This window comes from Triturus cristatus, chromosome 8, assembly GCF_964204655.1.
Source record: "Triturus cristatus chromosome 8, aTriCri1.1, whole genome shotgun sequence".
Lineage (NCBI taxonomy): Eukaryota > Metazoa > Chordata > Amphibia > Caudata > Salamandridae > Triturus > Triturus cristatus.
The window spans coordinates 698,179,824-698,206,026 of NC_140591.1; the positions used below are offsets into that span (position 1 = coordinate 698,179,824).

Genomic DNA, 26,203 nt, shown 5'->3' on the forward strand with positions numbered 1-26,203 from the left:
AATTAGAAGACAACCATCTTGCATTTAGAGAGGACAGCAAATAAAGGTGCCTCCTACTTGTTCCTTCCTAAAGCGCCAAGAGACACACTAGGTGAATGCCTGGGCTAAGCAAATTAGTTTTTAGATAGGAGAGATATTATTCATTCTGCCTTATTAAGTGTAATTTATCCACTATATTTAGTAATATAGGGCCTAATATATGTGCAAGTCACTGTGATGATCCAGAATAAACATATGCATTCAGATATATTGCATCATGTACAGTGATAACAAAGGAAATTATTTTTGTGTGAATTTGTGTCGCAGATTTTGTTGAGCATCTCTATTTTGTTTGTCCACCAGAAAGTCTATCCATTCTAGAGCTTTGGATCTACCTTTCATTCCTTGTAAATGCAGTGGGTGCAGGGCTGTGAGAATAGGCAAGAGGAGCGCAGGAACATTCTGTGATGGTTACAGCATTTTTAGGGTGCTCAGCGCCGGGTGTGGCTATGGTGAACATCTGAAGTAGGAAATGGTTTGGAGGTCCTCGGCAGAGGCCTCTGCGGAATCCAAAGATGGAGAAAGGGTCCTCATTCTCTTCCAGGGTCAGATGTTTGACATTGGGATATGAGCCCTTAATATGTGCAGCTACATCAAGATCCACTTTCATGTCAAGCAGGATTGTGATACAATACAAAGAGTGAGTTGTGACAGAGAGCTGAAGAGGAGTGAAACACCTTGGCCAAAATGTGTTAAAAAAGGACCCCACCTCCACAAATAAAGGATGCCAACCAAGAGAATATAGGAAGGCATTGAGTATAAATCACAAAATAGCCCACATAATCTGGTGTTTCAAACCAAAAGGAGCTTCTGGAGAATGCTGTTCTGTTCAGGCTTTCTGAGCAGGACACAAATAGTACCTGGCTGATTCTGGAGGTCTTGACAGGTCAAGGCATATTTTAAAGTGTTTGTAATGTGACCGTGTCAGTTTTTATTCCTCCTGCAGCATAAGTTTGGGGGCAACACAATCCTCTGCTTTTCTCAGTTTACTATGCCATTTTCGTGTTCTACTTTAAGGAGCTAAATAAGACACTCTGCAAGCTACACTCTGACCAGTAGGAGTCGGCTCTCATGGGGCTGAGGAGGTCTCCTTAAGTTTCAGGTTGACACTTAAATTCAGGAACTGAGGTTTGATGTTGGCAAGTTCCAGCTTGGCTCTGAAGGAAGAGGAGGAGGGCCATTCAAGTCAAAATTAAGAGGTTCCCTGAAGTCCATCTTCCTAGGTTGGGGTCAAGAAAAGAAGAACTCTGAAGCGACAGTCGTGAGCAGAAAGACAGCCACAAACGGCTGCAAACTCTAAGGCGCCAAAGTCTATGCCAGTTCCTGGGAAACCGTTGCAAATGCCTGCCTTTACAAGATTTGATCTTTGAGCAACATAAGTAGTGTCACGCGATCCTTGTTTGCAGTGTTGCTCTATTTCATACTCTGATGGGGCCTAACAATTTCTGCACTTTTTCTTGTGCATCTTGTGCGTTAAGCGAGGTCAGGAGGAGGACAGGTGATCACATGTCCACTGAAGAAGGTAGACTTCTTTAAAATACTTTTCAGATAAGAGTTCTTGCTTATTGACTCGGTATCTTCTCAGCAGTCTCTTGCACTAAGTGAGGGTCAGCTGCAGCTGAAGAGGAGTCAGGAGTTCGACAGGCCTTGAATAAAACAAGGTGTATCAATAGGAAGAAATAGACTGTATTCCTAAATACCTCTCCACTCCCCTACCTCACCATATAACCCAGCCCCTTCGTCCCAGAGACAACCAAGCTAAATGGGGTAGGTGCAGACACATGCCCAAGGAGGGATGTGTGCTCAACCTCCTAGATCACCGAGTCGTCAGCATACAGCCCAAAATAGAATTGATCAACATAGGTTGCAATGGCAGCTAGGTACCTTCACATCCAGACAGTGTGTAGGACTCAAACCAACAGTGCAACAGAGTGTCTGGAGCAACAGAGGTTTTGCGTACTTAAGGGCACTTAAGTCCTGGGCATTTGTCCATCCCCTTGGCTCACTGGCCGCTACAATGACTGAAAGCCAATACAGGACTGAAGCAAATCAAATACAAGTGGAACCCACACAAACATTGTCCATTGGTTTTCTGAAACAAAACCGAAGCCAAGCAGATTCATGGAATTTTACCCTATAGAGTCTACTCCAGTGATGCATAAGAAATGGAGATGTTCTATTAATACCTCTTTTATTACATACCATATCTTATTGAAGATCTTAAAAGTTGATATTTGTTTTTATTAGTCGTCCTTTTTATGTATCAGATCTTCGTTTATGTTTATCATATACACAGCACTCTGATACCCTTGGGTCATGTTCACTCTTTATAAAATACCATTAATAAATATATACATTTGTCAAGTCTACCCTGGAGCTTAACAAATTGATTTAGTTTAAACAGATTACCAGAGCAACGGGCAAAATAGTTGCATGACAAGGTAATTCACCCTTCCTGAGCACTACATTTGTAGGGTCCATAGGAGTAACTGCCACACAGGTAGGGTAAAACCCGTGGGTGGCTGGCTCAGCAACAAAAAGCGTGCCTAGTACCATAGCCGGTTTCAAGATGGCCATACACACTCCATTGCTTTTTTTGTTTTTGCCTATAATTAACTCTGCATAGAAGGACCATCTCACTCTTCAATAGGGAGTAAGTAATGATAGCAAGCATGCACTGAATGAATGTTCTCCACACAGGAGACGCAGACGTTATGCTGTTCAGCTACTTTAAAAGTTTGGTAACACTCTGCAGATGGTTTGGCCCTCTCCACTGAACGGTAGTGAATACCATAATATTCTCTGTGCATCTTCATATGTTAAATATACTGCTACCCTAATCAAAGGGAAAAGTAGGAAACTGGAATCACACTGATGTCGGTGGGGCTCTTGGCTATGCAGATATTAGGTGTGGTTCATTTAACTTTATATTGTAGATTCTGTGGTAGAAGAGCACACACACAGGTGACAAAAAGCACATTATACTCCTGATTTAAGATACATGCACCTATTTTATAACTCAAATTGGCCATTGTGATGCACTTCGATTGCAACTAGAAATCTTAGCAAATTGATCCTCATTGGGGAGTGGGAATGGGTACCGCTATTACTTCATCAGTATCACACATCTGAACTTTCTAACAGCCGCAGGTTTGCTAAAATACCTTTTCTGCTACTGGCAAACCTTTGTCTAGAGCGAGAGACATTACATTTTTGGACACTTTACAGTAATAAAACATTGGTAAAGGGGATGCAGCAGCGACTTTCTTATCGTGTGCTAATTTAAAGTGCTTCTTTAGTTACAAGCGCAACTACGAAAATGGGTTGAATAAAATGTTTTTTCTTATGGAGTAACAATCTTACTGAGCACTTTACATGTAAATAGACATGTTTTGATTTCCATTATTAGGTATTGATTAATGAAATGCTCAAAGGCGGAACTTGTTCATGCTTACATCGTTTCAGCACTAATGACAGACACTGCATATACACTAACACCTTGTGTTGTCATTGGCATCCAAATGAACGTGAGGGAAATATTTAAGCAGCTCTGGTGCAATGATCTACAAAGCCCCCTGTAAAATTTAAATGTTGCTGCTCACCTTCCCCGAGTAACAAATGGCGTACCCAAACTTGAGCCCAAGCCCTTGCAAAGTACATGGAGTGGGCCTCCCCTCCCTCCGGACCCAGGCAGGAGCTCTCAAGCCAGGGGCTCCCACCCATGTACAGTGCTGGAGGGGCCCCACCATAGCTCGGGCCCTCCGCACCGCAGGAGTTATGTGGCCTATGTTACGCCACTTCAAGGTCTTTCTCGAAGTTTCGCTTGCAGCCGGGTGACCCTTGTGCTCGCGCCCTAAGGCAGCCTATGTTGTCCCTTTTTTGTCAACACTGCAACAGTCGATTACTAGACTTCAGAGGTGTATAAAAATTAGAAGCAATGCAACAGCTCGTATTTTATATTTTTCAAAGTTCCGTAACAGACTGTTTCGAATGGCAAACCCATGAGTCCGGGTGAGCAGTTCAGTGTAAAGAAGTGAGGTCTTACCAGTGCCGGAGATGGCCCCGAACAGGTCTTTGTGGAGGCTGCTGTCCAGCGTGTTGCTGCACTTCTGGGGTGTTCCAGGATTCCCAGGAGGCAAACTGCTAAGTAAGTCATCTTTTGCACTCTGTGAAAAATCACAATTGGGAAATAAAAACCACATTTTGAAATTATTTATGAATGTGGGACAGGACAAAGATTGAAAGCTTAAGAAGAAGCTGGCATGCTGCAATGCTATTATTCATATGTCAACAACAATGACAAAAATTGCAAAACATTGGAGGTCATTCTCGATTCTAAAGAGTAAGATTATATTGACTTCTGCTTTGAATGGATTTAGTTTAAAAAAACGTTTGATTAATACACATTTTCTCTGCAGGCTGAGTTAAAAAGGCACAGTTTGTATACAGTAACATTCAAACAGAAACCAATATACCATTACTAAAGAAATGTGCAGGGAAGTAGCTTCGGGAGGCGGTGGGCGGAGCTGGAATGTGACCGCTCCTAAAAAAATACATTCTTGGCTTAGCAGTTTGGTCTGGGGCTCTCTGTCAGGTCTGCTATCTTTGTGTCAGTTTTTAGGTCGAGCCTGGGCAGCACATGCGCTGCTCTGCAAGGCATGCTGTATTCAGGTAGGGACTTGAAGCTCCACCCAATCTCTGCCCATATTTTTCATTGGCTTGTGTCATGGTCCACTAAAAACAGTGGCTGTTCATTGGTCAATAGGCTTAGTAGTCCCTCCTAAGTACCACTGTGTCTTATTTTGTACATCCCATGGCAACACCCTCTGTTATGTGTGTTGTTACTTGGTAGGCTTTAATTACAGCCTACCAGCACTATTTTCTCAAATAACTTTGTCCTGTCTGCCGTTACACGCAGTACACGCTCTCTTGTAATGCTTTTTGTTTTTAGAGCACAAACAAATTTGCAATAGGTCTTGCATTTGCAAGAGTTTAAGCTATTGGCATTGTAAATGACAATGCCTTTTATTTATCTGTTTTAAAAACAACACAGAAATAAAAAGCAGTCATTTACAATGCCAATAGCTCAAAAACTCGTAAATGCAAGGCCTATTGAATTGCAAATGCTTGTTCTCCTTGTGAGCCAAGAAGGAAAGACAAATTAGTGACCTTTTATGCAAATGGTGGGGAGAGTGAGAGAGTGAGAGAGAAAGAGAGAGAGAGAGAGAGACAAAGAAATGCAGAGAGAGAGAGAGACAGAAACGTGGAGAAGTGTGGCTCACTGGTTAGAGTAGGCAGACCTGGAAGCAGAGGTCAGCCCGGGACCAGGGTTCAATTCCCAGCTCGGCTGGGTCTCGAGTCCATAAATTGTCCATGGACTCGATAATTCTCACTCCAGTGCATACTCGATTCATGGGTTCACACTCTGCGACTCTGGGCAATAGCTTGCTTAATCTCCACAATGGACCCTCGCGGCGGGATGCCTGGCTTTCAACTTGTGGTTGCCCTGCTGGGTTATCTCACAGGGGAATACCAGGACGGGTTCCCTAAGCAAGCGCTTAGAGACCGGTTGGTGATTTGCGCTATATAAATATCTGTACATTTACATTTACAAACACCCGTATGGAGGCTTAACTTCAAAACGAGAAACCAAATAACCTGGAATCAAAACAGGCTTCACTGCTTGTTTAAACTGTGTGAACCTAGGTAACTCTTTTATTTCACATAGCCTCCTTTTACTTACTTAAAATATATTAGAGCACTTTTAAATATTTCAGTTCAGGATGCGGCTGTTCAAGCACCTCCTATATTTGGTTTATAGTTTGTAATGTTGTTCCGTCTATAATAGAAATCTAGACCACGTTTAGGCTTTACATGAGTACTAACTTGCTTCAAGATTGGGTCAGTCTGCACCCATCAGAGCCAAGAGGAGGCTGGGCTGGGCTGGACCATCCATCTTAGTCCTCTCACTTCGGCCACAAAATGGGTAAGAGAAATGACCAGTGCCCTCAGTAGGATAAACTATTAACCCTGTTAGCACTTTAGCAAACCTTAATTTGAGTGCTATAGGGTCCATTAATAAAGAGAGATTCTGAGCATGAGAAATCAGCCTAACCCCTGTGTCTCCAATGAACCGCTGATAATCTAGGTCATCTCTCCTCTGTCTACTAATAACCTTTCCCCCTTTAAGTAGCAAAAGATAGGGGTGGTGTCCCGTGCGCTGCCGATCATATTCCAGGACTTTGACTGTTATTCAGGAGGGGATAAACAGCTCGCATTAAGAAATGAAGGCTGGGATACCCCCATGATGTTATCATAACGAACGTCGTTTAAGGCTATGGCAGCCCAGGTAAAAAACTCTCTGGAAAACGTAAGCACTCGTCTAAAGACTGTAGAAACAAATGTGGCTAACTGCCTTACAACTGTCAATTACAGTACATTGGCTATCACCCACCTTAATTCCATCATATCAGTTGATTGCAAAAAGATTGCCTCCCAAGAGCTTGGGATGGGACAAGTGATATTTCCACCTCCAGATAGTGAACACTTTAATTTACCTGTCCATTAGCCACCTGCGTCACAACAGGAGAGACTATGTAGTGCAGCTAGTAGAAGCAAACGGTTTACTAGCACAAGACAGATCTTAAAAATAAGGCGATTCATTGGTAGGGGAAGAAGGTTGGACATACTAATAAACTGTTTTATGACATTATTGTGACACGTAGAGTTCAAGGGGTGAAAAAGGGGGGGGAAAAACATGTATTGTTAATTGTTTTCAATTACAACTTCTGACCCCAGAGTTTGGTAGAGAAGATAATATTGAGATTAAGATGTATTGTTCTTCGCCCTACTTATATCACCGCTGTTTCTCTGGGCTTCTTTTATAAGCCCAATTATCACACCATGAACTGTTTACTAGCACTCAACAACAGACCTATTTAGACTTGCCCCCTCCTACACCCGATGTCACACCTTACGTCTTGGTGTCCACTAAAGTTCCCATGTTAAAGCAGACACAGAATGAGAGCTGGAGGGATCTTAAAAATAAGGCGATTCATTGGTTGCGGAAGAAGGTTGGATATACTAATAAACTTTTTTATTACATTATTGAGACACGTAGTGTGCAATGGGTGAAAAACATGTATTGGTCATTGTTTTCAATCTAACCTTTTGATCCCAGAGTTTGGTAGAGAAGTTAATATTGAGATTAAGATGTATTGTTCATCGCCCAACTTATATCACAGCTGTTCCTCTGGGCTTCTTTCATAAGTCCAATTAGCACACCATGAACCCTAGCGATTTAAATTTTACAGCTTCCCATAGTCAGACTCGGAAAAGTTTCAATATACCAGCTGCAAATCGTTTCCTTCATCTGAGGGCTTATGAGGAACAAGCATGACTGTAAGATAGCTTTCAAGATGGCAATAGTGCATCAGGCAGCCTTTACAAGGTCAATCTTGGGACAGATGGAGTCACTGTCTCCCTGCCCTCTCACGAAGGGTAAGTTTTGACAGATGGCGCTAATGTTGATTTATCCAGCCTTGAAGGCACGAAATTGAAAGTTGGTGGCAATGGACCAGAGCGGGAAAGGATCAGTGGGTATACTTTAGAAGATACTTGCTATGTCGAGTGAATGATTATTTTCACTGTAGAATGTACCAGGTCTTAAGCGTAAAATGAGAAATGAAAACTGGCTTAAATACGCAATTCTATGTTTTCAAGAAACATGGGCCACTGAAAGATTCCCTATCAATGGATATACCACTCTACATTTACCAGCAATTCACTCTGCTTAAGACGGAGACAGCAAAAAGTGGACTATCAATACATATCACCACTTTGGTCTTGATAAGTATTTTGAGGAGGCTACCTTTTTTTTTTTTTTTTTTTTTTTTTGAAACCGTTTATTGCAGGTTGTAAAAGTTACAGGTATGGGCCTACAACCACCCGGCCGGCCGCTAGAATGACAAAAGCATATTGCATACATACAGCAAAAGTCTCTCGGCAGTGCAGAGCAGTGAAACAGGAGTAATCAATGGTGCAGGCCACCCAGCTCCAAGCCCACAGTACGGTTCCCTTTTCTTGAAACAAGACAACACCAAAAAACCACACCCGCAAGGCAACCCGCGATCCAAAGTAACAGCACGTGCTCCATAAGTGGGGGATCCAAACCAGCAGCAGAACTCTGAGGAGGGGAATGGGAGTAGGCCAGGGACTGGGGGACCACGCGCCCGCGGCCGAGGGAGGGGGGCCGTCTAGGGAGACGGAGCAGGCGAGGCAGCCGGTAGCAGTGGTGGCTCACAAATACCCCCGCGGTAGGCTTTCCAGGGGCCCCAGAGTTTCACCCACGCCCCAGGCTTACCCCTCGCCACATACACCACCTTTTCACGAAACATACACCAATCCATATGCTCTTTCCAGGCCGACACCGCCGGGGGCCTCTGGGATCCCCACAATTGAGCAATGTCACGCTTAGCTATCATGTATCCCAGAGTCACCCACCGCGTCTGCGGGACCGAATAGTCATTCGGTTCCCATACATTCAGCAAACATCTCCTCGCTTCAGGCAGCAGCGCGACACGCGTAACCACACGCAGGACCTCATGCACACCACGCCAGAATCGCTCCACCTTCGGGCACTCCCACAGTATATGCATGAAAGTCGCCAGCGCACCACAGCCACGCTTACACAGTCCGTCACCAGCAAAACCCATACGCAGAAGCCTTGGCCCCGTCACGTAAACCCGGTGAAGGATCTTGAGCTGGACGAAACGAAGGCGAGCCGGGATGGCCACCTCTTTCGGAGAGGCCACCGCGGAGATCCAATCCTCGTCGTCCAGCTCCAGCCCGTCGGCAACCCAGGCCTCGCGGAGACTAGTCAGCAGGCACGATCTATCGTTGATCAGTTTTTTGTATATGAGGGAGATCGTGCTGTCCGGTACATGGCCGTCCAGCACTCTGTCCTCCAGGGGGGAAGACTCCGGAATGGATGCGACGTCCGGGAAGACGGAGCCCAGCGCATGGCGGACTTGTAGGTACCGAAAGTACTCACTGCCCTGCAGCTGAAACTCCGCCTGCAGCGTCTCAAAAGTTTTGAATCCCCCCCTCGTCCAGAGATCTCCCACCGTGCTGATTCCGATCGTGTCCCACTTCTCGAAGCCCTTCGACGTCCATAGGGAGCCCAACCTCTCAGACGCATACAGCGGTGACGCCCGGGTCAAACGGTCCTTCCACCCCATAGCTGCATTAGCCGCGTGCCAGACACGCACCATAACACGCGTCGGTCCCGTCAAACGGGAGTCGGGCGCGCCAGAGTAGAGCGCGCGATTGTAATCGCCACCGGGTAGGAGCATTTTATCCATCTCAAATGCCGGGTTCAAGGCGGGCCCATAAAGGCCATGATTAATTGCAGCTAGTTGGGAGGCCCAGTAATACCGTTTAATGTCCGGGAGGGCGACCCCCCCATCGTACCACGGGAGCGTCAATTTAGCCAGAGCAATGCGCGGCCTCCCGTCCCAGAACAGGCGCCGCTGGAGGCCCTCCACCTCACGGAAATAGCGTGCCGGGACCAAGTCCATAGTATTCTGGAGGGGAGGAGGCTACCTTTGATCAGATTTTAGTATTTGCCAAAACATGGGGTACAGATCTGGTTTTAATGTACTATTACAATAAAAGTTTTAATGCTGACAAAATTGTAGTACTACATAAATTAGATTTAACCAGCCTAAGCCATAAGAGTGCTAGCGAAATGTACTCGCTTTGGGGCGGGGATCTTAATACATACCTTTGCCTACTACCAGCTAAGGAAATGTGTGGCTATATGACCATATTCATTTTGTGCTCGAAAAATATGGGGATATCTTGAAATATTTATTGGTGAAACAATTTTGTTTTTGCACATGAGGCCAGCCTTTCCCGCTGTATTTGAACATATGTTCACAAGGCGAGCAGTGAGGGCAAGGGGAGTACAACAAATTTTATTTTGAGCTCAGAGTATTTGAGTGCGGTCAGCTCTCAATTCAAATATTGTTAATGATTGTTGGACGGACCATAACCCCTAGAGTATTGAGATCAGACGTGGCTTATAAAGGGCAAATATTGGTCGAAGAGATTAAGTGGATCGGTGTAAATGATATGAGTATCAGCTGGGAAACATTGACCCCGGTAGGATTCCTCACAAAGCTGATTGGTACAAGCAAAATCCAAACAGACATCTGTCAGAATGAAGACACAGGTGACAATTAAATTAAGAGGGCATTTGTGTAAAACTGGAAATACAGAAGTTGGACACGGAGCTCGGGGGACTGGGTTTACCGGACCTGCAAATGTATTATTGTGCGAGTTTGTTTCAATATGCGGCACAGTGGTGCGCAGACGGCCTGAAAGTGCAAAGGAACTTGCTGGTTGGGTGGGGAGATAGTACGGACCTCCCAAGGTACCTAATGCAGGGGGCAAGAATCACGGGAAATTGTCCATGTATTGCTGCTAGATCCTGGCTCCAGCAGGGGCTTGATATCCTGCTCTTATAAAGCCCTGAAGGGAGATCACAAGACAGATATGACGGTGCTCGAGACAGATGGATGGGAGACTTGCATGAGCCACTCACAGAGGGCGGATGGAAGCGGGCCTGTGCTCAAATCAAGGAAGTAGCTAGCAATGCATGCTTCAAACTTACCCAGTTTTATTATTTGCATCAAACTTGCATAACACCGCCAAGGTTATATAGGATTAACGCGTCGATGTCTGCTGCATGTTCCAGATGTGAGTTGAATCCGGTGACGCTCCTACATATGGCGTGGGAGTGCAGTAAGGTACAGAGCTACTGGCAAGGAGGGGACTGCGGGCTCTACGAGGAGCCACACACATACACTTGGCACTGCTTGCTGGGTGTGCTCCCGACCCCTAAACGAGACACAGTTTTGCCTTACTAGAATTGGTACTGGCTAAGCAGCATCTTGCCATCCACCTGATGCGACCCAGGCCACCCACCAACAAAAAAGGGATGGCAGATAAGTGAGAATAGGGGGCGGCAGAGGAACGACGGTTGTGCATCATACACACTGATGAGCAAGCAGAGAAGGATCTGAAAATGTGGAGGGCCATGCTGGAAGATCTGGCAGCTGTGGAGACACCGGGAGATGATTCCCCTGAGGCTACCCAGGTTCCGGAGCCGGGGATCCGCTTTGTGGCGATGCAGGGGGGGGTCGAATTTCAGGACTGCCATGTAGGAGGGATAAACGGACGACAGTGCCTACAGTTCTGCAGGTGCTGCCTGCTTTCCCCTACCCCTCTTCTGCTTTCCCTCCTCACCACTCCCAGGGGAGGGGGGGGGGGTAGTAAAAGTGCTACAACGGATATCAACTAATGCTGCTCAGTATTGTGGAAAGGTACATAGTTGGGTTGATATATACATTTGTATCATTTATGTCGTGTGTGATGATAGTGTAGGCTCAAATGCTGGTAAGCTGACTACTAACTGGTCGATATGCAGACACTTGACTGCCATAACAAGAGAGAGATGGTATCCGTCCCCGGAAACTCCGTGGATTTAAGCTCCATGTTATAGAGTCAGAGAACGCGATTTTTAGGTAAAGATAATTGCATTTCTTTCTTCTTAGGTACACACTGTCAAGCTGTGCTAACAATAAATAAAAACATTGTCGCCGTATTTAACCAAGTGAGTCAAAATAAATGTTTTTGAAAATTAGTATCAGCGTGGAAGTTGACCTACTTGTGTTCCTCTGATAGTGCACAGCCTGCTGTAATAAATAGCTCTCACGTTATGACTTAATATGAGGTGAATTAAACCGCCCTCAACAATAGGTAAGTATAATCATTTAATGGAGATTTTAGGCTTTTTATCTTGACCCGCCCCAAGAAAAGTTTTACACGTGGCCTCAAAACTAAAATACCATTAGGAGATCTGGTAGTCAAATCAAAAGATGAAATGGGATATTTTCTCTTGTGAAAGCACTGTCTAGTCACTCTTGAATAGTGATGGCCAGAAGTAGTCCGGATGATGACACCATTGCAAATTACACCATGAGGGTCGAAATATCAGTCTTCCTTCCTGTACGACAGATTGTACGACCTAACTGGATAACAGTGGCATCAATATACAATATTACTTATTTCTTGAGCTCCGCGATGATTAACATAATTCTTTTGTATTACGACTTTCTTTAAGGCCGTCATGGTTCCCTCTTTAAATTATTTCTGTTATCCTTTACAAATGCATCCATGGTATATCCTCTGTTACTTATACGTCTTTCCCTCTCCCTCGTTAGGTGATTTGAAAATGTTGCTTTCTTCCTGAGTGCACATACGCTATTCTATGGCACCATCAACTAATAGTAAAATCCATTGGCCCGTTTATCAATATCATATTAAACAAATCACTGGGCCACTAGATGGCGAGTTTTTGGTATTAAAAACATATGGTTGCCATCGACCGTCAATCTATGGTACAACAGTCGCTCTTTACAAGGAGGCCTTCACTCTCTTTTTTTTCTTTTATTTAGGGCAAAACTTTCTAAATTTGATAAATGGTTTTGCTCAACATACAATAACTGCAAATAAAAAATGGTTAGAAATGCATTGGCTAGTTAACAAATTTGCGATTACATAGTGTGCACTGGTTTAATTACTGTGTTAATGTCACATATGGCACATATGCACAAGTTACTACTTGTGTAACGATATATCTGTAATAGACATTAGTTAGTGATAGATTCCTTACCTTAGAATTTCCCCAGGCGTCAGACTGGATCCGGAAATTTTCGCTTAGCAGTACCCCTGCGCGTCAGTAGGTGGTGTCGTGCGGCTCCGCATCCGTCGCCACGGAGAGTACTTAGGCGCCACCCATGCGCGCTGACGTCAGTTCTGTACACGACTTTCCACGCCAGGAACGCAGAGCCATGCAAAATACTGACCATTGGTGCACAAAACTAGAGCCCTAAGAGGGATGACCTTAACCCTAGTAACCAGTTTGCAGAACGGGGAGGATGGGTGGGGCGGTAAGGAATCTATCACTAACTAATGTCTCTTACAGATATATCGTTACACATGTAGTAACTTGTGCATCTGAAAGAGACACGTTAGTGATGGATTCCTTACCTTAGAATAGATACCCCAGCAATACCAACCCCGGTGGTGGGTCTGCGAACAAAAGTCCAGGACCCCACACCGCCCTGTTTGTTGCAATACCACATGGTGGTGGTGTTGTCCGTGAACACCTGCACCACACTTCCCCGGACAGAGGGAAGGAATGCCTTCAGTGCAAGTCGGATCGCCCGAAGCTCCAAAAGATTGATATGGAGCCGGGACTCCGCCCGAGACCAGAGTCTTCTGATCTCCGCCTCTCCCAAGTGGCCTCCCCATCCCTGGAGGGACGCATCCGTCACCACTGTGTGCTCCGGTTGGGGAAGGGAGAGGGATCTGCCATTGACCCAATCACGATTCGTGAGCCACCACTGCAATGGTCGTGCAGTGCCCTCCGAGATCTGGACATGATCGGACAGGTTGCCCTGATGCTGCGCCCACTGGAACTTCAGGTCCCACTGTAGAGCCCGCATATGCCATCAGGCATGTGGCACTATCAGGATGCAGGAGGCCATCAGGCCCAGGAGCCGGTGGGTCACCCTGACTGAAACCCGGGACACAGGCTGAAAGATCTGAATCATAGCCTGAATATCCCGGACTCGCTGCTCGGGAGGATAAACCCGAAACAGCGTTGAATCCAGAACCGCCTGATGCAGGTGAGCTTCTGAGAGGGACTCAGGTGCGACTTCGGCACGTTGATGGAGAACCCCAGCAAATGCAAGAGGTCGGCCGTAGTCTGAAGGTGGTGGACGACTGCCTGGGGCGAGCCCGCCTTCAACAACCAGTCGTCGAGGTAGGGGAAGACTGACACCCCGACCTGCGCAGATAAGCTGCAACCACCACCCTCAATTTCGTGAAGACCCAAGGGGCGCTGGTAAGGCCGAAGAGGGGCACGGCAAACTGAAAATGCTTCTGACCTACCGTTAACCGCAGGTAACGCCGGTGGGCGGCAGGACGGGAATGTGAAAATATGTGTCCTGCAAGTCCAACGCTACCATCCAGTCTCCAGTGTCGAGGACAGCTAAGACCTGAGCCAAAATCAGCATCTTGAACTTCTCCTTCCGGAGGAAGCGATTGACGTCCCGGAGGTCCAAGATAGGACGTAGACCTCCTTTCTCCTTCTTGGGGACCAGAATGTTGTGGGAATAACAACCCCTCCCTACTTCTGGCCCAGGAACACACTCAATGGCCCCCTTGGCCAAGAGGGTTGTGACTTCCTGTCGGAGAAGAGCCAAGTGATTCCCCGACATGCGGTGGCACCGAGGTGGCATGGCAGGAGGGGAGGACTGAAAGGGAAGAGAGTAACCGTGGCAGATTATCTGCAGCACCCATCTGTTTTATGTAATCTCACGCCAGTGAGGGAGGTGGTGGCGGATCCTGCCACCCACCGGCGTGGGGTGCTCCCCGAAGCTGAGATTAGGACGGTATGGGGGCGGAAGCAGCAGGGGTGGAGGTGGACAGACCCGCACACAGGTTCCCCGACCCGCCCCTGCGGAAAACGTGACCCCGGCCGTCCTGGGGCTGGTTCTGCACAGACTTAGGGGACAGGCACGCCTGACTGCCTCTACCTTGGCCACAAAAGGAACGAAAACCAGGAGAGGCCGAACTCTTAGTAGAAAGGCCCAAGGACTTGGCCGTAGCCCACGAATCCTTAAAGTGCTCCAGGGCACTGTCTGCCTTGTCGCCAAACAGGTAGGTGCTGTAGGAGAGTAGGGTCTGCTTTCTATGTTCACCCCCACTTTTTGCTTTTGCTTCACTGGTTTTCGACTTAGATGTGGCTGTGGGCCTGCCAATCAGACCCACAGCCCAGCTGTTCTCTCTCTAAATTGATACTATGTACTTTAGGTGCATAACCCAATTGGTTAGGGTCACCTTATTGGCCCTCCAGCCCCAGCTTTGGCGCGAAACTGGACAAAGGAAAGGGGGTGTAACCACTCCCCTTCCTGGTCCCACCCATAGGAGGGACCTTGCAGGTAGCCCAGCCCACTAGCCCAGTATATCAGTAGGTAGCTGAGCCCTGCTAAATTAGATTAACCTGAATCTGCAACTTGTACAGAAACTCTGGACCTTCGACATTCGACCTCAGGAAGAAGACTGAAGAAATCTCCCTTGTGGCCAAGGAGTGACCACCCTGGGCAACCAGGCACCATCCAGCGACCGCTGCTTTGCTTTGCAACTGATCCTACGAGGGACGACTGCAGAGACTGACCAGCGCCGAGACTTGCAGACACCTCTGACCCAGATCCACATCTCCAGCGAAGCTGAGACCCGTGGAGGCAACGTGGGACCGGAGACTTGGGAAAAGTGGCTAGTACCTGACTAGCGCGACTTCCGAGGCTCCCTCGAGGCTGTGCTTGGGGAATTGAGAAGCCCCCATCCAGAGCCCCATCTGCAAAGAAGACCAGCTCCCCACACTTCACGTGTTCTGCGTGGGGCCCTTCTGCACCTGAGTTGCTCGACGTGTTGTCCGGCTGCTGGCCCGTTGGCTAGTGACCTCTGCGACGACGAACCTTTGTTTTCAACTTGCTGGTCCGGCTCCTCCAGACTGGCACCCGCTCCTCTGTGAAAGAGAAGCACCCCAGACCTTCCTGGTCTGCACCAGAAGCAAGTCCTCCATCCTGCGTGGGTCCCGCTTGCCAAGGCTTGTTGGGTCCTGACTCGACTTCGACGCCGCCGACAGCAAGAGCCTTCGTGGGACAGCTCACCTCCTGGTCGTCCTCGACGCCTCCTGGTACCCGTGACTGCTGAGACAAGCTTCCCCTCTTCACCTGCATCTTCACGACATCACCTGGTTCCTTCCCGGCTCCTGGCTGGTGACCTAGACTCTGTCCCTTCTGCTTGCAGGTTCCTTCCTTCTTGATCCCATCCTTGGGATCCACCGGACACTCTTCACTGACTGCCTGTCAGCAACTTTCCTTCAGGCATCCATAGGAGTCAACGACGAAACCCGACGCAAGTTCACACCTATGCACCCGCAGCCCGTGGGCTAGGTAACTTGAGCATTTCAGTGCTCACAAGGGTATTGACTATCCAAGGGTCTAGTTTCCGAGTCTCGACTTCCTAGCTATACCAGAAGTGTCCTAAAACTGTTTAATTTCTAATAACTTCCATTTCTATCGACTTTTACGCATTACGCGTGAGTGTTTCCACTCTGCACCTGAATCCCGTGGGCCTCCCACTTCCTAACCTTTGGTAGTATAGTGTAGCCCCAGCGATTCCCTATGCCTAGGCCTATCCTGTGTTCATGACAGTGGTTCTTACTTAGTATATGGTTTGCGTGGCCCCTAGGGCCTAACTGTATTACTTACCTGTGTGACTTAATGTATGCTTGAATAAGACTGTGTTGTACTTACCTCGAATCTCATAAAGAGTGCTGAGGGTTTGACTAGAATAAATACATTCTATTTTTATATATATCTGTTGTGGTGTCCTTTCATTTGGTATTCAAGGGATTACATATGGTATAACAGCTGGCTTCACATGCCATTCAGAGTTTAGCCTAAGACTGCTCTTGTCCATGCTACCACTAGGATAGCTGGTCTATAAGGTTGACTTTACAACCAATCACCATAAGGGTTGTTTGGACTGATACAAGGTGTACACTAGAATTAGTGACATCATATATCAGGCCAACTTCTCACAGGTGCCATCAAAGGGCATGTCCATGAGTGAGCTCTGGACATCAGGCGAAAACCCAGTCGAACGCAACCAGGTGTGACGGCGCAATGCCACAGTTGTAGAAATCGCCCTGCCCAATGAGTCAGCGGTGTCCAACCCACACCGAATGGCAAACTTAGCCGCATCCTTACCCTCAGCAATGGCCTGAGAAAGGACAGCCTGCACCTCCTCAGGACAGTGAGGCAACACCTGAGCAACGACATCCCACAGCGCGTGGGAGTAGTGGCCCAACAAGCAGGCGGTGTTCACCGATCGCAGCCCTAAGCTGGCCGAAGAGAACAACCGCTTCCCAAACTGGTCGTGCCGTTTAGAGTCCTTATCCGGCGGGGCCGTAGGAAAAGCACTCTGTGACGTCGAGGCCTGAATGACCAGGCTCTCAGGCGTAGGGTGAGTAGTCAATAAGGCGGGGTCACCCGGCGCCGGTCAGTGGCACCTGTCGACGTTTTTATCCTCCGGGGCCCCCGTGGCCGGCCTCGACCAAGTGCCCAAGAGCAAGTCGGTAAGGGCGGCACTGAAGGGAAGCAACGGCTCCGACGAAGTAGATGCCTTCTGGAGCACCCCGGTGAGGAGGTTGGTCTTGAGGGCCACTGTGGGGCGGTCAAGATTAAGGGCCTCAGCCGCCTGACGGAGGGCCATCGTGTAAGAGGCACCTTCATCCATCGTAGGTGGGGGGAAGTGAACCTCGGGTCAGAGGAGACATCGAGGTCGCCTGCCTCCTCCAAGTCGTCCACCCAATCCTGCTCGGAGTCACATTGCCGGGCAAGGGGGTCCTCGGACCCTTCCCAGTCTTCGTCCGCCTCTGGCGTAGAGGGGGTCGGTCGCGGCGGCAAAGCTGGAGAAGGGACGAACGGCGTCAGGAGCGGCACTGAGAACGGCGCCGGCCGGGGTCAGACTGGCGCCGGCTCCCAATGTGGATCCCAGGCCGGAACAAAATGGTCCTGGAATTGGGGCAAGGGAGGAATAAACGGCACCCAGTGTGGCGCCGAGGGTGGCGCCGGAGCCGGCAACGCCACACCTGGTGGCGCCGCAGCCGCTGGCGCAGGATCCTGTGGCACTGGGGCTGGGACCGGTGGCGGAGCCGCCGGGCCAACAGGATCTGGAAACGGGACCGCGGGGCCCGAAAGCGCGACGGCGGGATCCAGAGGCCTAAAGAGACGGTCCATGGTAGCAAGGAATTTTTGTACCTGTTCGGGAGTCGCCAACGGACCCGGGTATGGCAGGTAGGCTGTGGGACTTCCAGGCTCCAGGGGAGCCGCCAGGGCGAAGCCCCTGTCCCCCTCGTCCGCCTCCGGGGAGCGATGGGGGGACATCGGAGAGTGAACACGCTTCTTCGACTTATTTTTATAGCGTCGCTTTCCGGAAGGCGAAGACTTGGAGCCTGAGGAGCGACGGCTCCTGGACCCCGTGCGGCGGCGTGACGAATGCCGGACCTCCAGCAACTTCCTACGCCGCTCCCTCAAGGCCTTCGGGGCAATGGCTCGACAATCGTGGGAGTCGTTGGCAGTGTCCAGGCAGTGGAGGCAAACATCGTGGGGGTCCGTCACCAACATATTCCGGCGGTCGGCCCCACAGGACTTAAAGCCGGGCATCCCTACATGCACCAGGAGAAAAGAGAGGAGACAAAAGTCTCAAAATAGTAGTCAAAAAGTGACTAAGGTACGTGCTCAATCCGGATCTGCGCTTGCTGGCGCGGAAAGAAAAAGAACTGACGTCAGCGCGCATGGGTGGCTCCTAAGTACTCTCCGTGGCGTCATCTCAGGGCTTACGACGCCAGTGACGGACGCGGAGCCGCACGACGCCACCTACTGACGCGCAGGGGTACTGCTAAGAAAAACTTTCCAGATCCAGTCTGACGCCTGGGGATATTCTAAGGTAAGGAATCTATCACTAACGTGTCTCTTTCACATGGCACATATACTTTTGAATCTCGGCAGACAACCTGGGGCAGTTTCAGGGAGGGTTTTGCAGACGCAGCACACAGCCAACTTTAAGGCCTCTGCATCATGGGCCACATATTTGAATTTTTTTTGTACATTTCTAAAAATGTTCTCTTGCTTGGGCTGATGTGGAACAAAATTTCAATGAGTTATAAGCAGGGCTACTGAAATAACATGGATCTGAGGCAGTGGCGTTTTCTACATAATTACTGATTTACAACACTTACCCCATTGTCAATGTTTTGCAGATTTAAACAAAAGTGAATTGTTTTTCACTAAAACGGATCAAAAGTTACCTAAAAAAGTGACACATGGTAATGTGAAGTTGCAGACCATTGTCATAGGATAACTGGTTGTCTTTTAGTTCCTGCGCTTAGTCAGGTGTTAAACTAGAACAAATGATGTGAAATTTGGCCAACTGAACACTAATACAAGATTAAGGTGTAAACTTCTGGATAGTCACTGCCAATTTCTAATATTGCACGGTGCTTATTCATTCTGAGTCCTATCTCTGGATCTCATATTCATTCATGTTGTTCTACCTGCTTTATGCTACTGTATGTTAAATGAATCATCCATCTAGATTCTCTCTGGAGACAAATGCAGTAAATGCTTCGGTAGAGTTTTAACAGTCAAATGTTGCTCGAACACAGAACATGGCACCATGATGAACACTGTAATTTGTTGTGACACTTGGCAAGCGATAGGGTCACACCAAGCCATCATATCCAACTCAGGCGTTGCATATTTCCATTAGCCAACAGCTATTAGATGTTGGAAGGAGCAGTTAGTGAAGAGCATCACTGGTACAATCTCTAACTCAATTAAAATGCAGTAACACACCATGGCTGATGGCAGATAAAAGTGAAAGAGCTCTTAGTAACCAAATATTTTTATATTGCCAAAGTAACTGATGCAACGATGAACCGAGCAATCAAAAGCTCATTCCAAGGGTTAGTACTATCAAGCCGGTTCATACTGAGGAAGCAATGCAAGGAGTTCCGAGAGTTATTTCTGCAGTCAGCATTAAGCCTGGGTGATTTTAGCATATTTTTATTTACTTGGCCTATTGTACGGGTCACCTATGGGAGGAAATGGACTACTTGTTATTTGGAACCTATTCATTTTAGTTCCTACCGAGACATTTAGTGCAAGACTACAATGATTGTTGACTTGGGTGAAAAGTACATTTCACTACATGTGGGCTCAAAACAATTAAAAAGCAACACTGCAAACCATAGAGCTCACAAACTTCCAGAAAAATTACTCTTGCAGATGATCTTCAAAATCCTGACTGGTGAAAAGAGTCAAAAGTGTTATGAGCAATTGAAAATTGAACGCGTGCATTTGTATCTCTATTCGTAGGACTCTACCATTAAGAGGCAGGCTAGCAAAACAGGGCCATGAACAAAAATAAACTTCACTTACGTTATTGGAAAGGTTTGCTGGAAATGGGGATACTTCCTTCACGTTGATCCGTTGCACGTTTTCTATTAGCAGCCCAAACAAAGGAAGGTACAAAGTGGCAATTCTTGCTTGTTGACTCTAGAACAAAAATGCAAATCTCCAGTCAACAACACACACAGACTAAGCGGTGTTTGCTTCAGTAGCTGGATCACTGCAATAGACTGCAGTATCACAACAGGCATGAATGAAAGGTACACAGACAGCTAAGAAGCAAAAGAAGACCAAGAAATACTAATGCTAAGTGTTTGGGAGAATTATGTAAATGTATTTATTTATGGAGTTGTATATAGTGTGAACACGGCCCGAAGGTGCTAGAGGACTTTACAATAAAAAGACAGTGTTACAATAGAAGGTCACAACAGTAACAAGGAAAACTGCACATATAAAGCAACCAATTAAGTGCTGAAGGAAAGCCACATGGGATATACACAAATAATAGGTCATTCTTTCAAGGCATAATTCAAAGCAAATGTAGCAAAGGAGTCCAAAGATAAAAAAAAGATAAACAAAGAGGGAAACACCTCTAAAGAAGACATCAAGGGAAAACAATAGCAGTGATGCACGGGTGCCGAGGGCTACGTGGAATGGTCTCCAAAACAAAAAGCTTAAATATCAACAACAGAAGTCCCTAGACTTTCCCACCAAACATGAATCTCATCTTGGGATTACACAATTTGATTTAACTTGTCATACTAAAAAGCTGGTGGACTGGGAACACAGCAAGCATACACAATCTACAGACAGAAACGTTTCAATATGAAAACAATTTAAAGAGCTGGAAAAAAAATCCAGCAAAACAGAAGAGTGAAAAAACTGAGTTGGAAAATCTGCTCTGACCTGCTAAATTGTCAGACACTGACAGTAGCAGGTCTGCAGGAATGGGAAAACTGTTCTTCTCTTCCAACTAGCTTTTTTTTTTTTTTTTTTAAACATTTTATTAGAAATGTTGGTGATACAAAATACCGCAGTAAGAAACAAAAATAAGAACAAAATAGTACAGACAAGAAGCAAAGGCAGTACAATAGATTTTGTATGTTATAATTGAGACCAATGAAAAGTCAATGTATAAGCTTCATACCAGAAGGTGTGATGACAAAGTATACAAAGGCAGTGAATTCATTAAGAGTGACCGGATGCGGAGGAGGAGCCTAGCGCGCAACCAAGATGGCCGCGTAGGTGCGAGGCTCCCGAGGACCTCCGCGACCTCCTGCATAAATCCTGACAGAATCCTGTCCCAGATGAGGGGACTGTATTTGTGAGCCCGAGCAGAGGTGACGCCCGTTTTCCGTTTTTCAATCGGACCTTGGACACCGTCAGGAGCATCGATTGAGGTTTGCGGCCTTCTCCACGCCGGCCCCCCGTACTGGAGTTGTGGGGCGATCCGGACACAAAGTGAACAACAGCGGCGGGCAAGGCTGGGTGACTCCCGTACCCCGCACTTTCACTTTCGCTTTTGCGCCCTCCTTGCTGCCAGGCGAGGTTGGGTTGCGGGGCGGTGTGCGGTGGTGTGGTCTCGCCGGGGTGCCCCGCCGGTCCGCCAGCTGCGGTCTGTCCTGCGGAGCGGTGGTCGCTCCCCCCTGGACCCCCTGAACTGGATTGTCGGCCCCCCGTTTCTTGAGGAGATTGACTCGTCTTGGGGATTTAAACTATGTCCACAAAACAAGATGGCGATCGGGCTAAGATAAAATCGACCCGCCGTGGCGCGGCCCAGCAATCCAACAGTATGGACCGCTACACCCTCCAGAAGGGATCCCCAGAGGCGCCGCGTAAGTCCCCTACGGGCCCGACCGAGGCTTCCGCTCTTCCCACGGACCTGACCCTCCGAGACGTCATGGGTGCCATCGCCGAGATGAAGGCCTCGGTGGACCAGCGCTTCGACACTCTGGCGCAGAAGATTGACTCGGTCCTCGTGGACATGGGCCTCGTGAGGGCTGATTTGTCTAAAACCAACGACCGGGTCGACTCTTTGGCCCACTCTACCACGGGCCTCACAACGGACGTAGCGGCCCTCCAACAGGAGGTGCGCAGGCTTGGCCAGGCGAGCGCCCTGATGAATCGTCGGCTGGAGGATTCCGAGGGTCGGGCCCGGAGGAACAACGTCCGCATTATCGGGGTGCCGGAGGGACGCGAGGCGGAGGCAGCGGATCTATTTGTCGAGGACCTGGTTCTCACCCATCTCCAGCCTCGGGGGCTGAGTAAATTCTTTGCGGTGGAGCGTGCCCACAGGGTCCCCGGGGGTAGGCCTAAGGTTGGAGCCCCTCCGAGGCCTCTCATCGCCCGGATCTTCAATTTTCGGGACAGAGACGCTATCCTACAGACTTCCAGGCTACAAGGGCCTGTCAAACTTGACAATATGGACATCAATTTCTATCCTGACTTCACTCCGGCAGTTCAAAAACAGAGACTGAGCTTTCTTGGTGTTAAACGTCGCCTAAGGGACCTGAATCTCAAATATGCGATGCTTTTCCCAGCTAAGCTGAGAGTGGAGGTGGATGGCCGCACGCACTTTTTTGATCGACCCGAAGTGGCCGGGGACTGGCTAGACACTTTGCCCGGAGATCGGGACCGGGGGGGTGGGGGGGGTGCGGTTGGTGGGGAGGGCCCGCCGGATCAGGACTGAGGGACTAATGGTAGGCCTTGCTCTGGACTGCGTTGTTGTCACTTTTGACTGTTAGGGTAAGTTTCCCTCCTGTGGAGGTCGTGTGGGGTCTCTTGGGGGATCTCCCTCCTCCTCTGGGGGACTAGTTAGTTTTCTTATCTATGGGGCGACAGGCACACTGCACTTTGGGGGGGCTGTTTGGGCTCATGCAGGGGTGCAGGGTGGGGGGAGTTCTGTTGGGTTGGGTGGGTTGGGGTGGGGTGTGGTTCGTTTCTACCGCAAGGCAAACCCGTTATTGTATTGTTGTTTTTGAGATGCTCTGGGGGGGACAAATGATGGCTTTGTTATGTGATGGGGGGTAGGGATTTGACGTTGTTGTCCTGGAATGTTAACGGACTGGGTGATAGGATCAAGCGGGGTGTGGTCCTGCAGTATTTGAAACGGATTTCGCCTGATGTGGTCTTTCTGCAAGAGACACACCTTATTGGTAACTCCTTTTGTGCCATGAATCGTCGTGGCTTTTGCTTGGTGGCCCACTCGGGCTTCACATCGGGCTCGCGGGGGGTGGGCATCATGGTCAAGACCTCGCTCCCGCTAGAAATAGACGAGGTGCGCCATGATGAGAGGGGACGCTACACTGTCTTGGTGGGGAGGATGGAGGGCAGGGTAGTTGTCTTTGTCTCTGTGTACGTCCCACCGGGGCTACAGTCCACCACCTTTGCAGATCTGGGACGCCTCCTTCTTGACCTCCCGGGGGGGCTTCTGGTGATTGGGGGGGGGACTTCAATGCGGTGGCTTCTGGGACTATGGATCGTCATCCCCCTAGGGACCTCCCCCGGGCACAGGCGTGGTTAGCGGGCCTTTTGGACACATTGGGATTGGTGGACTGCTGGCGTTTAAAGCATCCCACCCAGCTGCAGTACACCTTCCATTCGGGTGCCCATGGGAGCCTCTCGCGGCTTGATTATGTCCTTGTCCCCGCGGCCTATGCTGGGAGGGTGGGAGAGGTGCGCCATCTGGCGCGGGGTATTTCAGATCATTCCCCGCTCCTGTTGCACTTGGGTGTCTTCCCGAGGGGAGAGGGCAGGGTAGCCCCAATCAATGCTTGGTACCTGCGTGACCCCACTATTCGCGCTGACCTAATTAAGTCATTGCAACGGTATTTTGAGGAGAATGTGGGGTCCGTTCCGTCGGCTATCTCCCTGTGGGAAGCCTTTAAAACAGTTCTCAGAGGGGAGGCCCTCTCCTTTATCTCCCATGCCCGCAGACGCGCACAGGAGGAGGTGACCCGGGTGGAGGCCGAAATTACTGAATTGGAGGGCGATCTGGGGAGTGGGGTGACTGACGCGGCGCTGCATGTTCTACACCTTAAACAGGCGGCCTATAGGGCCCTCGTCACGGAGGCGGCCAGGGGCCTTAGCAGAGAGCAACAGGGGCGACTGTATGATGTGGGTGATAAGGCTGGCAAATTGATTGCGTGGTTGGATAAGAAGGAGAGAGCTAGTCGTGTGGTCCCGCTGATTGAGAGGATGGATGGTGTACGAATTACTGAGCCGGAAGGCATTGTTTCTTGCTTCGCGGATTATTTCCGCGAGGTATATTCTCCGGTCTCTCCCTGCTCGGAGGAGGACTCCCATGCCCTGCTGCGGGACATCGCGCTGCCCTCGCTTTCAGTGGAGGACAGGGATTCGTTGGATGCCGCTCCCACCTCGGATGAAATCGCCCTCGCCATACGCTCGGTCGCCTCGGGCAAGGCCATGGGCCCGAATGGCCTTCCTATCGAATTGTATAAGCTGCGACCGGATGTACTGGCACCTCACCTCCGTGCGATGTTCCTTGCGGCCCACTCGCGGGGCTCCCTCCCGCCAGACCAGCGTCTGGCTACCATCGTGGTCATCCACAAGGAGGGGAGACCGCGAGACCGGGTTACATCCTATCGGCCGATCTCGCTTTTGAATGCGGAGCCTAAAATCCTCGCCAAGGTGCTTGCCAACCGGCTGGTCGGCGTGGTGGGCGATCTGGTCCACCAAGACCAGTCCGGCTTCATTCCCCATCGCAACACGGCTCTTAACTTGCGGCGCTTGCACGGGGTGCTCGCGCGTGTTCCATTCGTGCGGGAGCCGGCCATCTTGGCGTCCTTGGACGCCACCATGGCGTTTGACACGCTCGAGTGGCCGTACATCTGGGCGATGTTGGCGAAATTTGGATTTGGCCCGGGATTCATCAGCTGGGTCAAATTGTTGTACTCTGACCCCTTGGCGCAGGTGGCGGTGAATGGTCGAGTCTCGGCCCCATTCGTGCTGGGACGGGGCACGCGACAGGGTTGCCCCCTGTCGCCGCTCCTGTTTGCACTGGCCTTGGAACCCCTGGCAGAGTGGCTGCGGTGGCACCCTTCTATCCGTGGTCTCCGTTGGACCCCTGAGTATGAGGACCGCGTGTCCCTCTATGCCGACGACATCCTGCTGTACTTAGCCTCCCCGCGTAAATCACTGATTGTCCTGGTCGATGTTCTGCGCTCCTTCGGCCGTAACTCAGGTCTTGTCATCAACTGGGCTAAATCCTGTATCTATGTGCTTTCCGGGGAGGCTCCTGTTCTCCCGCGGGGCTGCTCGATCCAGATTGCCTCGCAGGGGTTTCGTTACCTGGGCGTCTATATTACGCTGGACCCGGTGGCCCGCTACGAGCGGAATTTGCTTCCCCCCCTCCAGCGTTTGAAGGAGGACGTCGCGCGCTGGCGGCGCTTGCCGCTCTCACCGCTCGGCCGGGCGGCATTGTTCAAAATGATGTCCTTGCCGCGCTTTTTGTATGCTCTCCAGAACTCGATGGATCTGGTCCCGGCGCGGTACTTCCGTGAGGTGGAGAGCTTGCAGCGCCGCCTGTTCTGGGACGGGAGGCCGCGTATAGCCCTGGCAAAGTTGACGCTCCCGTGGTATGACGGAGGGATTGCCCTCCCGGATATTAAGCGGTATTACTGGGCCTCCCAATTAGCTGCAATTAATCATGGCCTTTACGGGCCCGCCTTAAACCCGGCATTTGAAATGGACAAGATGCTCCTGCCCGGTGGCGATTATAATCGAGCGCTCTACACTAGCGTGCCCGATTCCCGCCTTACGGGACCCACGCGTGTCATGGTGCGAGTGTGGCACGCGGCCAATGCAGCTATGGGATGGAAGGACCGTTTGACCCGGGCGTCACCGTTGTATGCGTCTGAGAGGTTGGGCTCCCTATGGACCTCGAAGGGCTTCGATAGGTGGGACACGATAGGCATTAGTACAGTGGGGGACCTCTGGACGAGGGAAGGATTCAAAACATTTGAGACATTGCAGGCGGAGTTTCAGCTGCAGGGCAGTGAATACTTTCGATACCTGCAGGTCCGTCACGC

The 26,203-nt window shown here is 49.4% G+C and overlaps 1 protein-coding gene across 8 annotated transcripts in view; it reads right to left on the reverse strand.

The window, feature by feature from the left end:
• The window catches only part of DOCK9 (dedicator of cytokinesis 9), a 1,069,784-nt gene that overhangs the window by 313,475 nt on the left and 730,106 nt on the right, over positions 1-26,203 (reverse strand). For all 8 annotated transcript variants that reach the window (XM_085622123.1, XM_085622117.1, XM_085622120.1 and 5 more), the window contains exons 32-33: positions 20,184-20,300; positions 4,085-4,205 (exon numbers count right to left, since the gene is read on the reverse strand). In XM_085622123.1, the coding sequence (XP_085478249.1) occupies positions 4,085-4,205; positions 20,184-20,300 (238 nt within the window). The remainder of the gene's footprint in view (positions 1-4,084; positions 4,206-20,183; positions 20,301-26,203) is intronic.